The 18,373-nt window shown below is 43.2% G+C and overlaps 1 protein-coding gene across 6 annotated transcripts in view; it reads left to right on the top strand.

Moving 5' to 3' along the window:
- The window catches only part of RAPGEF4 (Rap guanine nucleotide exchange factor (GEF) 4), a 308,011-nt gene that overhangs the window by 216,398 nt on the left and 73,240 nt on the right, over positions 1-18,373 (top strand). For all 6 annotated transcript variants that reach the window (XM_011991906.1, XM_011991905.1, XM_011991909.1 and 3 more), the window contains 3 exons: positions 243-349; positions 4,715-4,836; positions 6,400-6,583. In XM_011991906.1, the coding sequence (XP_011847296.1) occupies positions 243-349; positions 4,715-4,836; positions 6,400-6,583 (413 nt within the window). The remainder of the gene's footprint in view (positions 1-242; positions 350-4,714; positions 4,837-6,399; positions 6,584-18,373) is intronic.

Raw genomic sequence — 18,373 nt, 5'->3', positions numbered from 1 at the left:
TATGTCAGGGCATCACATCAGGAAGCCTCTGATACATTTTCTAGAGACAGGAAGTATGCAGTGTCTCAGTTCTCAACATAAACCAGTGACATATCACACATGTGAACAAAGTAAACATACTGAGTGAGTTACATTTTCCAAGCCAGAGTCAGATTGGAAAGTGGTTTCAGGATTTGTTTGGTTTGTTTTCCTTCTATAAACACTTCTTTCTCCTCCCCTCCTTCCACCTGATTACAATCCAGGTCCCTTCAGAGAAGATCCTCAGGGCTGGAAAAATTTTACGAAATGCCATTCTCTCTCGAGCACCTCACATGATAAGAGATAGAAAATACCACCTAAAGACATACAGGTATGTGTGCTAATTCTAAAGGCTGTGGCCCGCTCACATTCATATTTAGTGAAAATTGAACAAAAATGCTTCTCCCTGTTTTCCATGTGGGTGCAGCCCATTTTGTAATGCCTTCAGGTTCTGGAAGGTTAGGCTTGTCTTAGATCTCAGCTTAACTGCAGTTGCTTAATTATCCTTAATATTCCCAGCACCTCCTAAACTAAGTTGTTTGGATATTGGTTTAGTTGTGATGAACAAAGAGAGGAAAATTTTTGTAATTTCTGTTTGCTAGTGACTTTTAGGAAGCCTACTAGATTTAGATCACATTCAACCAACATTGACTGCACACTTATTTATACTCAAAGACCTGTACCAGATTCCTTTTGGTATATTAGCTCATTTCATCCACATAACACTGCTAGACATGTATGACCATTTTTCAGATAACAAAATTGAGGCTTGGAGAAATTAGTTTTGCTTGTCCAAATCACAAGTCTAGTGAGTGGCAGGGCCAGGATTTAAACCAAGGTTGGTTGATTTCCGGATTCAGTGATCATTTCATTCATTCAGTCATTCATTTATTACACAAGTTTAGCACTTACTGGGTGCCGGGCACTATTGTGTTTAAAGCCCTAAGGATACAGCAGTGAACAAAACGTGCTTTACAGAGCTTATTTTCTAAAGTAGGATTCCATCCTAGCATGCATATAGTAAGATACACAACTCTGTATCACATATATATTCATATAGAATATGGATTCCTAATTGTAGTTGTCACTGGAGTTAAGAAATGACAGAGATAAAGACTGAGGTTTCATGGTTAGCTGAACCTTCTGGGATGACTGTACCATGGTGGGCCAATTAAGAACTCGAGTCTAATCCCTAACTTTTGATTTTATTAATTCAGCAAGTGTTGAGGGACTAGAATTGCCAATATGTGGCACGCAAGCCTTCACTCTGTCTTCCCAGTCCCAGGGTTCAGACATGACAGCCCTGTTTCAGCAATCAGTGAGACTCTCTTTCCCATTTAGCCTAGACATGACCTCAGAACCCATCAGCATTGGCATGAGTCAAAACCCATTTGACTCACAGGAACCAAATTCATAAGACATACTGAAAAGCTAGAATACAAATTTCAAAGTTACCATGAAGGATGTATATCTTCTACCAACTATGATAGAACCTATAAAGGTTCTGGTTCAGGAATTTGAGCATAAATAACTGCTCAGTAAATGTTAGTTGAATGTGATCTAGATCTAGTATCTACAGGGTTCACCTTAAAGCAAACCTACCAAGTATATGTGCCTCAAGATCCAGTTTCCCTCTCAAGGACAGAGATAGAAAAAATATATTGCATATTCTTCCTCTTCTGATTATTTTTTCTATACTCCATGCAAACTAATACTCTTCTGCTTGCATTTGGCATGAATATGTTACAAGACCAAAATTGATAGTGTGTTACATTTAGATTGCCCTCTTGTTGACAGAATTTTGGAAATGAGGTGGGACTTGAGAACGTGCCTTAATCTTATCAGTAGCATATTCCACTTAAGACACATTCCGTCTCTTAGGACAGATTGATTACCTAGCCCTTTTTATGTTGATATTAACTAACTACCATTTTGGATGTTTACATTTGTAAGTCCTGTTCTCCAACACCGCAAGTTGATTCTTTTTCTAGTCTGTGGACCTGTATTACTCTGTTTTCACACTGCTACAAAGAACTATCTGAGACTGGGTAATTTATGAAGAAAAATGGTTTAACTGACTCACAGTTCCACAGGCTTAACAGGAAACATGACTAGGGAGCCTCAGGAAACTTACAATCATGGCAGAAGGCAAAGGGGAAGCAGGCACATCTTACCATGGCAGAGCAGGAGAGAGAGAGAAGGGGGAGGTGCCACATACTTTTAAATGATCAGATCTCATGAGAACTCATTCACTATCAAAAGAAAAGCAAGGGGAAAATTTGCCCCCATGATCCAATCACCTCCCACCAGGCCCTTCCCCTGAAGCATGGAAATTACAATTTGAGATGAGATTTGCAGGGCACACAAAGCCAAACCATATCAGGCCATATCAAACCATGTGGCCAAAGTCACATAGCTACACACTGCTATAATTTTAAGAAAAGTAAAGGTTAAAATAAATAAATCAATGTGTCATTTGTCTTCAGAGAGAGTTCAACCTTTTAAATTCATTCAGGGGATCTCAAAGATCTCATATGGTTAAAGGAACGTTTTCTTTTCAAAATTATATTACTTTTTCCCCTAATTTAAGATGTGATTGCACTTTGCCAAGTATTGACTTGCATTAGGGAAAATTCATTAAAATATGTCATGTTTGATGATAGATCATGGAAACTAGAAGTCAGAAACCATCATCTCTTTCATGCTCCATTGTACTAAGGTTTTAAACCCCTGAAATATAGGTGTTATGTCTGTTCCACAACCTGTGACACAAATTAATGATCTATTGGGAATAACCATAGGACTCAACTGGAAGCCGGAAGCATGATTTCTTTTTTCTGCAGGACAGTCTGAGTTCCTTGTCCCAGATCTTATACTTTCCAGTTCCATTCTCTCTCTCCCTCCTGCTTCTCACTCCATTATATTATTGCTGCAGTATTAGGGGGCTGTAGTCTCTCCAGATGCAGCATAACCCCCCAAAATCACTGTACTAGAGGTCTGCTGTCAATTCTAAATCATCTAGGGATCGTTAATGGAAAGGATACCTGTGATTCCATCAGCTGCAAGTGGCACAACTGTGTGTCGTTGTTCAGTAGTCTGACTGCAAGATTCTTATACCCTTTGTAAGGACTCATCAGATGCTCTGGGATCATCTCAAGTCCATGTGCTCTTTTTAGTAAAGGTAATCATTGAATTAAAAGCCAAATTAAATTGATTTTATGTATTTTTACATGATTTTTACCATTAATCAATTCTCAAATTAGGAAAGAAATATTCTGGAAGGTCTTGTGTTTGGTTCAGAATGATTTATAAGTAGGTGACTGTGCCCATTGAAGCTCTAATGTATGGTTATAGACTGTAATAAGGGCAGTCCTGGAAATATAATGACCTTCTCAGTATACCCTCCCTGTGAAATATTGTGAGGTCAGGGTCAACCCCAAATCAAGGAATCCCACGATTCCTCTGATAGATTTCAGAGGTCTAAGATTAAAATTATTAGAGCTGGAAAAGGCTTTAGAGGCCATCATTTGCTCCTCCTTTTTTTTTTTTTTTTTTTTACAGGCAAGGAAAGTGAGAACCAGAGAGTTGAAACCATGTGGCCAAAGTCACATAGCTAAGTAGCAGACGTAGTTCTGTATCTCATGTCTCCCGCCACTTCAAGATTGTTCCTAAAGTGGCACAGAACCATGAGTCTCCTCCAGTTTCAACTAGAGAGGAGCTCCCTAGCCCGTGCCCCAGAGGTGGTGCTGTCGTTAGCATGAGAGGGGAGGCCACCAGTGATTCAGTCCCAGCTGCAGACAGCCAGCTGCTCTGTGACTCCCTGCCTTGTTCCATCATCCCTTGGGGTTGAGCCATCACTAGGACTTCAAGATTCCATTTCCTCTCTTGAACCATCATGTTGTGGACACCTGCCCCCTTCCCTCACCCCATGGGCAGTTTCGGTATTCCCGAATATGTGAGTGTGTATGCTTATGCATTTCCTAACTAATGTATGCAGTTTGCTTATCCAGACCAACTCATCACAGAAGGGCATCTTGGGGATCGATGTGTGAATATACAGGAAGCCAGCAAGCATTTGGAGCTCTTCAGATGACAGGCTCTGGAGAAGTGCTAATGCTCATTACACAGAACTTTTTCAAGGAGATTTGCATCCCTAATTGCTTGTTTCTCCCAACACCCCTCCGAGGAAGATCAGTAGTATTACTTGAAAATATAAAGTGCTATATAATTTTGCACTTATACGGCGCCTTTCATAGCACCTCTGACTGCCTCATAAACATTAACTCGTTCGGCACAAGACTCAAGTGGAGAGAGTCAGTATGTATTTGCTTTGCCTCCATCTTGCACTGAGATTTTCTGGGACTGGCTCACTAGGACAGAGTTTCTGTTCCTCTGATTAACTTGCCAGACAATCTCCCCCTCTGGCAGCCCCCTGGTCTCCCCTGGTGCTGCAAGTTGTAATGCTTTCATTTAACCAACCTTGCTTTAAAGGTCTGTCATGAGCTGAGTGGCTTTTTTGGCTTGTATTAGCATTTGAGAACCTGAAGCTACTGCGTGTGGTGCTTTGTTTGCCGTGAGACCTCTTCTGGTAGGAGACCATTAAGCCCTTTGATAGGTTCTCCTCTCAGAAGCCATCTCCCATCCTCTGTCTGAAAAGAGGTGACTTCCCCACCCTTTATGTCTCACCTCTCCTTAGACAATGCTGTGTGGGAACTGAGCTAGTGGACTGGATGATGCAGCAGACACCATGTGTTCACTCCCGGACTCAAGCTGTTGGCATGTGGCAAGTCCTGTTAGAAGACGGTGTTCTCAACCACGGTAAGATGAGCCCCTCTCAAGAAATGCTAAGTGCATTTCCCTGGGTAAGTAGTTGCTGAACTCCCAAATGGGCAAGAAAGAATTACAATCCCTTTAGGGACCTGCAGAGCTAGCATCTTCATTTAGCGATACAAATGCAGCAAGTAGATGCTATTGATTGCTATGTTCCACCATTGTACCTTCCTAACTTGGGAGAATGTATGAAAGGAAAATGAAATTGCAGCCCGAGTGCATCAGTTCCAATTATGTTTATTAGTTTGCATTCACGGTTCATTGATAGTGTGATTATACTCTGAGCAGTGCATAGCAATCCTGATACAGGGGCAGAATGAAGAGCAGTGAAGTGTGTGGCTGGGCTGATGACATGAAAGTAAGTAATGAATTCGGAAGCTGCCTTTTAACTGTGCCACTGTCTGGGAGAGCCAATTTGTATACCCACAGGATGACCATATTTAAAATCAAGAATGTGCTCTGCAATTGTGGCTCTTGATAACTGCAGGGGCTATAATTGAACAGAGTAGCTCTTCAGGACTGGCATGTAACTCTGGCCAAACTCTCATGCCATTTGTTTAAGACACTTCCAAACAGGCAAAATATTAAAACCATTCATTTCATTTTCCAACACCTGGGAATCTAGTAATGGTTTTGCCAGCGTTTCTCGTACTTTAATGTGCATACATGTCGCCTGGGACTCTTGTTAAAGTGCAGATTCTGACGTAGCTCATCTGGAATGGACTCAGAGTCTGTATTTCCAACAAGTTCCCAGATGCTGCTGCTGCTGCTCCTCCAGGAATCACCCTTTGAGCAGCAGGGGATCTACTGCTTGTCTTTACCTTTTGAGAGTATTGATGCTCCATCCTGAAAAGGGGCTCAAGGCTCTAAGACATGTACATGAGGGATTCTGAGCCACGTTCATTGTCTTTGTTCTACCAAGATTTAAATCCTGTTTAAAGGAACAAGAGGAAAAAACTTTAAAAAATCAGATTTGGAAGAAAATTACCACAAAATCCTTCTAGCAGTATATGATCTAGAAACCTGGTCTGGTCAGCTTTGTTCAAACAACTAATTTTATACTAACATTTTTTTCCAGAGTGCAGACAGTACAGTTGATAAACAGTACATATAGAAAGAATAACATAAATTCTGATCCTGACAAAGCAGATTGTTTTTAAAGCCTGTACTTTAAAAAGCCGTGACAGAACATGACCTGGCAGTTGGTTCCTTTCCTGTTGGGGACACAGGTCCCACATCCTAGAAAATATCAGGAAGGCGATTTCTGCAGGTCAAATTGTTCATCTCAGAAACGCTGGCAGGTCCTCAAAGGGAGTCCCACGGAGGCCCAGGAGATGGGCGGGTCTGAGAGGGCTGTGGTATGCATGACTGCAGCCCCGAGGTCATGTCTTCCAGCTGCGCAGCCTGGGCAGGGCAGAGTGAGAAGGGTGAGGAGGCTCCCGGCTTTGCTGCCACTTGGCCATCCTGCCCAACACCCTGCATTTGTTTCCAGTGAACGGAGCTGTGAGGCTGAGGTGCCACAGCTGACACGTGCTTCCATGTTTCCCGTAGTGGACCAGGAGCACCATTTCCAAGACAAATATTTGTTCTATCGATTTCTGGATGACGAGCACGAGGATGCCCCTTTGCCTACTGAGGAGGAGAAGAAGGAGTGTGATGAGGAGCTCCAGGACACCATGCTTCTGCTGTCACAGATGGGCCCTGACGCCCACATGAGGATGATCCTCCGCAAACCGTGAGTGAGAGCTCGTGGCTCACCCCTCCAGGTCCCGAGGCCGCCTAGTGCGTAGACGTACCGCGGGGACAGACACAAGGCTGCTCTCAACAGCCCTGACCGTACCCCATGGAACAAAAGGGAGCAGCTGAAGGGTGCCACAGCAGTGCTTGTCTCTGTTATTTTAATTTTTGTGTTTGATCCAGATGGCTCTATTTTCCATTTGCATGAGTTAAAGCTGTAGAGGTTGTCATTAGTTGGCTCGGGCTGTCAAAACTGAGTCCCCATATTAAATGACCTTTGGTCAATGACAAACAGAAACTGCTCTGTTTCTATGCCAGTCTGCAGTAGCACCTTTCTCCCTACTGCAACAGGACAGAGGTCATCAGGGCCATAGCCTTCATAGCCAGGCCTGCGTTCATTTGTTCCTTCACTCAGTCAGCACATGCTCCTACCCTCCTCTGAGGCTTCTTAAAGCTCATTCTTCTGAGCACAGCACATCTGCATTACCCCTGTCAAGTCCCCCATTGAGCCACTGAGGCAGTCTCTCCCTTCTGTCTCAGCTGAACCCACCTTACCTTCAGGAGCAGGCCACCACCTGCCATTGAGGACTCTGAAATGTTTAATCACATCCACTCAGGAAGAATGTATCATTAAGCCCCCGTTCGATGCAGGGCACTCCACTAATGGCTATGGGGCATATAAAGAAGCACACGCTGTGGTCCTGATCCTCAGGGAAACCTTTTCAGTAAGCGGTGACTTGGCACTTGCTTCTGAAACCAGCACACAGGCTTGTATTTTTCGGCTGGAAATGAAGACGCCCTCTGCCCTGCAGCCAGCGTTGGCCAGCTGTGGATGTCAGCTCTGAGTCATGTTTGGCTGACCTTGGTGCATTAGTCTCGACAAGGGCATTCCATGTTACATGTCCTGGGTGTCTGCTGGGTGCTTTCCAAGAGTGAGGTGTCCCTCAGGCCAGCCTTCCCAGAGGCTGCCCCTCAGACCAACCGGCAGGAGCCTCCCTGAAGGCACTTTAATTTCCTTTCCCCAGGATTCTTTCACTTGCCCTTACTCAGGGCTGTCCCCTTTGTGAAAACTCTCTCGTGGGGTCTGACTCTCCCACACCATGTGTTTCCAAGGCCTCCCTCATCCCAGCAGATACCATCATCCTTAACTCTAGAACCATGCTCCTCAGGTCTGTAAGCCTCAAAACCCTTTCTTCTCACAAAAATATGAACAGGAAAATCCAAAACATCAAACAAAGCTAGAGCTTCACTGACACAAGCAGGAGTGGGGTCCAAGAAACCTGCCCAGCCAGTGTATGCTTTCTCTGAAGGATCGTAGGACAGCGTGGCTGAGGGGGCCCAAGAGAATCCCTGGGGCCCGGGAAACTCAGATGAACACCACCATTTTAAGCCATGTTTTCTTTCTTGTCCCCTCTTGTCCCACTGTCCCTCCTGCATATTTCCCCATCATTTCCTGGGTCCATCCCCTTTTTGCTGTCCTCCTTGCTGCCACCTGCATCCAGACCAGCATATGCAGTGGCTCTGAATCGAGGTGGGACAGCCCCCTAAGGGCTGTTGTCAAAGCGCAGGAAAGGGCCAACTGCTAGCACTCACTGGGCAGTGGCTAGGACCAAGGGCTGCCAAACACACCGCAGTACCTAGGAACCCAACACAGTAAAGAGCTGTCCTGAGAACAGTGCCCCTGTGGAGAAATATTACAGTCAACTATGAGTTTCTCAAAGGCAAAGACAGATCTCATTTTACTGCATTTGTTCATTTACTGAGCACCTACATTGTTCTAGACACTATATTAGGTGCTAAGGCATTAAGGTAAGCATTGAACAAGAAGCCTTTTCCTCCTTGGAGTTTTCTGTCTAGCGCAGAGGATAAACCTTAAGCAACTACTTATGCAAGCAATCATTTAGAGTGTGTTAGCACAGCCTAATGTAAAGGAGGGTTTAACCTGGTGTGGAAGTTAGTAAGGCCATATCCCTAGCTCTGTGCATTACACCACGTAAGCCATCAGTAAACCTTTGCTGAGTGAGTGAATGAATGAATGGAAGTGTGAATACACAGTCCCAGCTAATGTTCCCTCAGCTCTTACTTGCTCCGAGGGAGGCAGAAATGCCATCTGACTCACAAATGTTTTTGAGCATCTACCAAAGAGATCAAAAGAAAAAAGTAATAAAATGGCTCCTGCCTTTGGGGAGTTTATAATTCCATGGGAGAGGAATTCCCAAATTAGATTAAGATCCAACAGTCATCAGTTGAGTGCCTGCTGTATGCTAGGAACATTCATGCTAATTGTTTGATTTACCCTTCTTCACAAGAGACCTGAGAGCTTGTTTTCATGAGTCTCCTTGGGAGAAATGGGAGTTGCTGCTTGTGCTTCCTTTTGTTTTCCATACACCATTGAATTGCATGATCCCTGGCAGCCCAGATTCTTCATAGAATATTACATTCCAAAGCTGATACTCTTCCATTCTATCGCTAGTTGTTAAAGTATAGGTTTTACAAATATTCCGAGATACATGATTTTGGGTGGCCCTGGGATTTTCCCATCTTCTTAGGTTTTTCGAAACTTTGCAAACATTGGAATTGGGCTGGCACTTCTGGAACTCTTCAGTTTTCTTTCTGCCAGAATAACAGCTCCCGAGAAATGGGAAAGTGAAAAATAAGGAATCTAATTTTAGGAGACAGACATTCCAACTCTACGTGTACATATACACACACAGACACTTTTTTTTTTTTTTTGATCTGCTTATAATCTTTGGAGCTACTACTTTATTTAAGTGGAAAGAAAACAAGCGTAGTTGATCAAGAATTGCCAGTATCACTACTGTCCTTGAAGGGACCAAACGAGCACTTCGCTCCTGGAAACTAAAGGCATGTTCAGAGGTCTTGGAAATGTTGACTTTTTACTGCCGAAAATGCTAAGTCATTAAGAAATGTGGAGGCATGAGATGCATTGGCTTCATACTGACCAGGGCAGGACCGCCTGACTTTTAAACTTAACACAGCTGCATTTTATAATAGTCACCACTGCCAGAGAGGTTGCAGAACTCTGATAATTACTGGGAAAGAAATAACACAATATTCTTTGATGAGAAGATTACTTTGAGAATTTGATTGTATAATGAAGATGTTGCTTTGAAAGGTACTTCCTATTGTTCTGAATCGGAGACTTGCTAGCAAAAAAAAAAGTGTCACTTGTTTTGACAGGCTACTTAGAAAAATTCTCTGTTTATTACATTAACTGCAGCATTTTAACTGTCAAACTATGAAAGAATGTTCTGTAGTTTAAAAAACAGAATAGAGCTTCAGGGGAAATTTTTTGGCACACTCTTGTTGCTATTGGTATTGAAAAAAAAAAACACATACATTCTGCATGTGAAATTAGCTTTTTATGTGGTGGCAGACAGAGTGACTCACAATGCCTGTCCTGGTTTCGCAGGTGCAGACCTGGATGGCATTTGGGGGCAAGCACTACAGAAGATGACAGTTTGACGGTGCTGTTGTTGTAGCTCCCAGACAGGGCCATCAAACACAGAATGAGCTCTCAGAGCTTACTGTTTTGATTTTGCTTTGTTTATAAATCTAAAAACAAGAGGTTGCCCTATAGCAAGTAGATACAATGGGGACTCTTCCCAGTAGAAATGTGCATTTTGGCTTTCTTTGAGCAGGTACTTTGGTTAGAGAAACATGCATAAAAGGATCTGGAGTGACTACATAAGCAGAGTATTATAAACTTGAGGCCAACTGTAGGTAAAAAAGAGGCTTCAAGGAGACAGGATGCTCTGCTATAGAAGCCTTCAAACCACTCCTTCCAATTAAAGTGAGATATAGGCTCCAATGTTCAGGATGGTCTATCAGAGACCAGCCTAAAGGTGGGAGGGCGATTAAGTAGATACTATTTCCCAAATCAAAATTTAGGTCTGTAGTTCTGAAAAAGCATAACAGCCTAGAAGCCTACGTAAGTTGAGAAAGAGATAAGTCATTTGGGCCCGAGCAGAGAGAAATATGTGTGTGTGTGTGTGTGTGTGTGGTGTGGGGGGTGTGTGTGTGTGTGTGTGTATGTGTAACATTAAGAGAAATTTTGGAAGTTGGGGAATCTTCCAACTGGGTCAGAAACACAGAAACATGAGTTTGTTTATTTTATGTGATAAATTAATATTTCAGATGCCCTTGGGATTTTTCCCATCTCCCCAGGTTTTTTGAAACTTTGTAAACATTGGAATTGGGCTGGCAGTTTCTTCTTTTGACTCTTTCTGCTGGAATAAGAGCTCCCAGAGATGGGAAAGTGAAAAGTAAGGAATCTAATTTTAGGAGACAGACATTCCAGCTCTACATGCACGTACACACATACCCCTCACTTCTTCTTCTTTTTTTTTTTTTTTGATCTGCTAATAATCTTTGGAGCTACTACTTAATTTTACTTTAACAGAGAGAAAACAGGCTTAGTTAGTCAAGAATTGCCAGTATCATTGTTGTCTTGAAGAGACCATCTGAGCACCTTGCTCCTGAAAACTGAGAGCATGTTCAAAGGTCCTGGAAATGGGTTTTGTTTGTTTGTTTGTTTTTTTACTGCCCATACTCTGCTAAGGCGTTAAGAAAGTGAGATACATTGGCTTCATATCAAACATATGCTATAGGGCGTAAAGTTGAAAGGCAACAATTTAAGGTGGATTAAATGACAAAAAGGCAAAATACTGTGGGGCGGGGGGAGGGTATTGTTTATCCCTTAATTGGCTACCTGCCCTAATGCAAGGCTGTCCTGCAGAGGCTGGGTGGAGACTACCCCGCTGCTATTCCATTCCACACACTTGCTCTAGAGGGCGCGTGAGAGCCTGTGTATTGTGTCTTAATTAGCAGTGCCTGTTTCAGTAGGATCTTTACTTGTCTAAACTCTTTTCCAGGGTGTGGAATTTAAAATCCTGGTAATTATAGAGGGATTTGTTTCTTCAGGGGATTCCAGATTAGCAAGCCTAAAATTGGTGGTGGTTAGGGTTTTGATATCTGCTCGGGTGTGTCAAGAGAATGTCCACAGTTATGAAGTTCATCTCAAATGCTAATCAGATGAGAAGAAAAGCACGACCGAGAGAACCTAGGCTTCTGAAGTAAGACAGTCACTGTGAATCCTTCCTTCACTGCATGGCGACCTTCGCCTTGGTCATTGCTTGAAAGATTTCAGCGTCACCAGTGAAAGCTTGTAGAATTTACCTGGATAAATGATTGCATTAAGTGGGTCATTTCTCTGCCTCTCCCCATAAAAGCAATTTATTCTTATTCCTCATATCCACACGGCCAGAAACCAACCATTGGATTGCTACCTTTCTGATTCAGATTCAGGAGAGGGGAGGATGAACTTAGTGGCTCATCTACAGTTTAGGGTTTATTATAAGATTGCCTCAAGGTTTTAATGACTTTTTATTGTTAAAGTCGATCTCTTTATTGGAGAAAATTTGGAAACCACTGACAAGAGTTGAAAAAGAAGAAATAACACCAGCAATCACGTCTCAGTTCATTACTGGTAACATTTTAGTGCCTATCCCACTGGTTATTTTTTAATTCCTAACTTTTTACACTTAATAACATATCATAGCATTCTCTCTTAAAGTTAAATATCCTTTAAGGATGGAGCTTTTAAATAGTGTATTCTCTGAATGGTTCTTTAATGCATTCAGTTGGTGATCGTTGGATGTTTAGGTTGTTTCTCAAGCCCCTTCTATTTTTCTTTTTTTTTTTTTTGAGACAGGTCTCACTCTGTCACCCAGGCTGGAGTGCAGTAGGGTGATCTCAGTTCACTGCAATCTCCACCTCCTGAGCTCAAGTGGTCCTCCCATCTCAGCCTCCCAAGTAGCTGGGACTATAGGCGCATGCCACCATGCCTGGCTAATTTTTTAGTTTTTTGTAGAGACAAGGTTTCACTATATTGCCTAGGCTGGTCTTGAACTCCCAGATTCAAGCGATCCTCCCACCTTAGCCTCCCAAAGTGCTGGGATTATAGGCATGAGCCACTGGTCTCAGCACCTTTCTTCTTAAGAGCAGCAAAAAAATAATATTTTAATACTGTTCTTCCCAGAACAAAGGAAGAGCTCCTAGCCGGACAGGGGCACAGGTGGGGCAGAAAGATGCTGGGAAAGTTCGCGCAGGGGACTGTAAATTGTTTCACACTGAGGGAGTGACCGGGCAGGAGCACTAGGAGATACGGCTGGAGAGTTAGGCTGAGGTCAGTGGGGGCATCTGCCATGCCCTCTGTGTATGTTGGATATTTTATAGTCATTTGGGGCACCACTGAAGAGTTTTAGAGGGAGTTGTGGTGTGATCAGATTTGTAGTAGGTTGATTTCTCTGCTATCTCCAGAGAGTAGACTGGAGGGGCCAACTAAAGACAGAAAGCCAGATACTGAGTTTTATGAGATTGTATTTGTTGTAGTTTGAAATGATAGCCTTTGAGATACATGCATTTGACCCAACAGTCTTGTAAATAAAGTGAAAATGCTACTGAGCACAAGAGCTCTGGGTTCTATTCTTACCAGTTTACCATTATATCATCTAACATCTTCAGATTACAAGTCTCTTAAGGTATAAAAGGAGTTCAATAATACCTGCTTGCCCTCTCCCTACTTCACAATAGATTGGAAAGGAAAACACAAGTGCCAACTGAATTTAATTATAGCCACCATTTATTGGGCATATGTGTGCTAGACACCATGCTAAACAATTACTTAATTCCTTCAACAACACTCTGAGGTAGTTACTTAATATTACTCCCATTTTGTGGACAAGGAAACAGGCTTAGGCTGAGTCACTTGCCTTTGGTTATCCACAAAGCACTAGACTCAGGCTTCGACTCAGGTCTGCCTGACTCTTGAGCCTGTGCTCTTTACTGTGCTCTACCACCTGCCATGGTTCAAAGGGGCTTCAGAATGGACTCATGGGTTTATGCTTTGAGCACTGGAAAGGAAAGGTGTCATGGACATTCAATTTAAAATAATTCTTACAAGGCTGGGTGTGACTTGTAAGAATTGTGACTCACACCTATAATACTAACACTTTGGGAGGCTGAGGCACCCAGATCGCTTGAACCCAGGAGTTCAAGACCAGCCTGGGCAACATGATGAAACCCCATCTCTACAAAAAATACAAAAATCAGCCAGGTGTAATGGTGCATGCCTGTAATCACAGCTCTCAGGAGGCTGAGGCGGGAGAATCACCTGAGCCTGGAAAGTGGAGGCTGCAGTGAGCTGTGATCATGTCACTGCTCTCCAGCCTCGGAAACAGAGCGAGACTCTGTCTCAAAAAAAAAAATAATGATTATAGACTAATCTAATTTCATTAAATTATTACCATATAGACCAGAATGGAGTGCACCATCTACTGTTGAAAAAAGTCCTCTAGCATGGCAGATTCCCAGGCGTGCTATTAATCCATAATGGGTTAAGATGATGATGAAGATTATTCTTTCCTGAGAGAGTTACATGCTGCTAGAATCTATAATTCTTTTATTTTTATCTTATGTCCTGAGTTTTATTGTGTATTGTCAGGAGCAGAATCCAATGGGCCATATGGGTCTAAAGTTTTCAAATCCATTGTCAAACTGATTGCACAGAAATGAAGTGCTTTATAGTTTTAATTGCCATATGATTAGGGTCGCCAGGTTAAATACAGGATGCCCGGTTAAATTGGAATTTCAGTGAATAACAATGTTCTGATATAAGTATATTTCATGCAATATTTTTATTTGCCAAATCTGGCACCCAACTTATAATTAATCTGCCTCTCTTCACAGCTCCTTTGAAGAGTTGCTGGAAAATTTAGTCTAAAGATCACATAAAAAACACTGAAAACCCACAGCTCTGGAAAGAGTCAACTTACTCCACAGTAACCCTCTAGCCAGAACCACAAACAAAACTTAATCACTAATATTTGAATACCACTATATAGTTTATATAGTGATCTCACATCCCTCCGCTCTTTGAATCACTAAAAAGCTCCGTGAATTAAGTATGGCTCATGATAATCCACTATGTCCTGACAAAGAAATTGAACTTAGTCAATACCAAGTGCCTTTCTCAACATCACACAGCAATATATGTGACTGAACTAGGAACTGATCCACATCTTACTCCCAGTCCAATTTTATTTCTTCCTTTTTTCTTTCATTGACAATATTATTTCCTCTCTACTAGGTTGCCTCAAGTGTGTCCTCACTAGTGAATTTACTGAACAAGCAATGAAATATCTACAAAATATGGATAATCTATGTCCCTGATTAATTAAGAATTGACATTTTGCAAGGAAAAAGTAACAATGCATTCATATAACACCTCAAAAAACATTTGCATTTTCCATCTCACATGTATATTTCATCCTCAGAGGCAAGCGGTTATACTGACTCCATCCAAATTTATTTGTTCTTCTCAACTTGCTGCTTAGGTGTTTTAAAGGAAAATATTTGTACTTGTGCCTTTTAAAAGGTTTAATGTTAAACTCCTTGAGTGTCCTTGTAGTAAACACTTTTGCTGGAAGAATGTTGGGCATATTCAGTTTCTAAACATGATCAAACCACATTGTCCTAAATACACTTAGCCCTCAGAAGCCATGAATTATGGAACCCTTACCCCATGCCCTGACAGTGATGACTTCATTTCTCACAAATATTCATAAAGCTTTTGCTCGTTATTATAGTTGTAGACTGTATTCATTTCTAACTTCACAAAGCAGGAAAGGATCCCTGTGTACACAAGCTCTGCTATTAGGGCTAGAAAAGGAACTTAAAATGTCCTTTTTGGGGTTAAAGATAAGGTGTGGGGGTGGTGGCATGGCAGGGAGCTGAGCAATCGGAGCTGGGTAGGACACTTTAAATGTGCAGTCACCAGGTTCCTGGAATGTCTCATTGACACTTAAGAAGCAGGGGTCCTGAGAGGTGAGGCAAAGAAAAAACATGCTTTGCTGGTTTTGCTAGACAAAGGAAGTGCAAAACTGCACTAAACTTTCCTTTAAGGGAGGTGGAAGAAGTGAGACCTTAAGAAGATCTTAGCAGTGTTGGAAAGTGGTCCAAGCTTGAGAAAGGACTTAAAAGTCAGAGATTCAGGTGGATTGAGATGAAGCGTTGCATCAAAAATAAAGCACCCCCACCCCACACACACACAAAAGAGCATTTTTTAAAAAAAAACCTCGAAGCTTGACCATGGCTTATGTAGATACTTATGACATTGATTTCTCCAGGTGCTTTTCCCCTTGTACCAAGGTCTGCCAGGCGACAGGCCTAGAGGACTGGGTTATTTGCTTTCTTACCTGCATGTTTTACCATGGGCCATGCCAATGTGCTGCTTGGTGGCTGGATGAATCCCTCATTTTATCCACGTTCCAGTAACTGAGGAGCTCTGTCTCTGACCTTGATAAATTCCTTGATAAGACTGTATTTACTAGCAGCTTCCAATATCACCTGAGCCCTCCCATCCTTTAATGTATAAACTGCTTCCCTATCCATCCCCATTTATTATCTTGTCTGTAACTAGACATTGCTGCTAGAATGCATCCCTTGCAGAAACTAGGCCTTTCCACAGCGGGATCCGACAAATCCACATCAATGTGGCACCACGCAGATTTGTAAAGAAGCAGGGATGCCTAATATCTCTCCCTGTGACATCTGGAGAAGGACAAGTAAAGACCAGGTACATTCACCGGCTGCCACTCAGAGCAGCCAGAGAGTCAATTCACTTCCCCAGCCTTGTAGGTTACTCTTATGAAGGTGCATGGGAGTTCTCTCCTCCTGCTCGGGCAGTGTTCCCTTTACTCTTGAAAGCCAAATTGCCTTCAGTCCTTGGGACCCTTTCATTACTGTTTGAACAGTCTGGGGGCTGATTTGCAGGATCTCTTCTCCATTTTTTTCCCCTGTCACCCCCGTAAAGACCAAAGCAGGAAAGGTGCTTAATGCCAGTGTGCCAAGAGAAACCCGCTTTTAAAATGCGACTTTGTTCCGTGATTGTGGTGGGGAGCGCTCAGTTTTAGATGTGATCGGGTGCTCTTTGAGGGGTGGGGTGGATCGGGGGAGAACCTTTGTCTGATGTGAGAGTAGAGAGGTGAGCCTTTTCTGAGACACTAGATGGCACAGCAGCTCCGAGCTGGCGGCCTCCGAGAGGCTGGGCTGGTTTCTGTTACTGCCGCCGCGAACACTGAGATTCCCCTAAGGTGGGAGGGGGCTCCATTTTGATGCACTTTGGTGGTCACAGGTTGACCAGACTGACTTTTGCTCCACCTGGCCTCCTCCCTGGGACTCACCTCAACTTTCAATCCTAATGACATGTTGAGGCCCCTGAGGGACAGTGTCCTGGCTCACAGCAAATCTCTCACGAGTGCTTTTGTTGCCTTGCTAGCTGTGAATGTACTCATTTTTTAAAGTAAGTCTCTTCACACCTGGCAGTCCTGACTCCTCTCACCTCATTAAAACATTGGCTGTAAACAGGACCAAAAAGTTCTTCGCTGCCTGGGTGGATTGCCAAATGATAGTCGCTTGCCCTGTGATTATTGTGACCACCTCAGACCACAGGGTTGGGGTTTTGTTCTTGTCGTGTTTCTTTTTTTTTCTTTGCAGCTTGAATGTTGTTTAGGATTCAAAAACTAAACTGTGTTTAGGCTTCGTTCCCTCTAGTCTCGAACAGCTGCCGTGGACCTCTCTGAGGCATCCAGGGAGTCCCCATGGAAGCCTCTCTTTCTCTGCGTGGGTTATTGATGAATGAAAGACCAGGAGGTAAAGCAGGCTGCCCATGTGGGCTTCTGTGCAGATGAGGTGGTCGCACCCCCACAGAGCTTCCCCTGGAAGTGCTGGAGGCCGGCCCTGCAAGGAGGCAGGTTTCCTGGCAGGCTTCACTTTGGGAGAGGTACCTGGGGAGCAGGCAGGCTCACACCATCCCCTTCCCTCTCATGAGTTGCCAAAATAGCGAGGATTTCCTGGGAACAGAGCCCTTCCCTGCTCTTCCTGGGAGAGCTGCCTCCTTCTCCTACTGCGTCACCTGGAAGAGCCTGGGGTTTTCACACCCTCTGTTCAGTGCTCACCCTCAGTCCTCCTGGGGCATTTGTTTTACAGAGCAGGTCACAAGGTCTTGCCTGGCAGTAAATCTGCCCCTGTCCACTACTGAGTGTGACGGGCGTGGGAGGGTAGGGGCCTGACCAAGTTGTGGGGCCCTTTGATCAACCCCTCTGACACCACCCTCTCCTGCCCTCTGGGCTGATTGACGCACAGCTGTCTCATCAGTGATGCTGCGTTACTCCTGTGATGGTTTTCTTCCGTGAGGGTTGAGCTGCGGTTGCTTCCAGTCTTGTTTCTCAGACATTCTTTTCTCATTTGCTCTCTATTATCCAGGGATTCCTCAAACTTTCTGGTCTGCTGATAGTTCATCGTTTGTGGTGGTGGTGTTGCTCATTTGTTTTCCAATGTCATTTTGCATGTTAAAATATCTTTTCTGCCACACCTTCAGCATGGCAGACAAAAATCTGGCTAAAATGAAGAGATTAGCAAGGTGCTGCTTTTTGGTCTTGAATGGTACTTCTGTTTAAAGCCCCGCTGATCTCAACATAGGTACTGAGTACCTTTAGCTGGTCTAAGATGGGAATTTGTTTTTTACAGACAGATGAGTAAATCTATAATCCTAAGAAAAAATAGACCTTTTTTATTATTTTACAGAATTTGGAGTAAGAGGTGAGGCCTATCATTTTCACATCTCCTCCCTCTATTAATAATTGTAGTTAATTAATAATTAACTGCTTGCCATGAAATAAATGTGCCCTGTATCAAAAGCGAGTTG

This window comes from Mandrillus leucophaeus, unplaced genomic scaffold, assembly GCF_000951045.1.
Source record: "Mandrillus leucophaeus isolate KB7577 unplaced genomic scaffold, Mleu.le_1.0 Scaffold40, whole genome shotgun sequence".
Classification (NCBI taxonomy): Eukaryota; Metazoa; Chordata; class Mammalia; order Primates; family Cercopithecidae; genus Mandrillus; species Mandrillus leucophaeus.
Note: the sequence above shows the minus strand (reverse complement) of the source record. Positions and strands in the feature narration are given on the sequence as shown.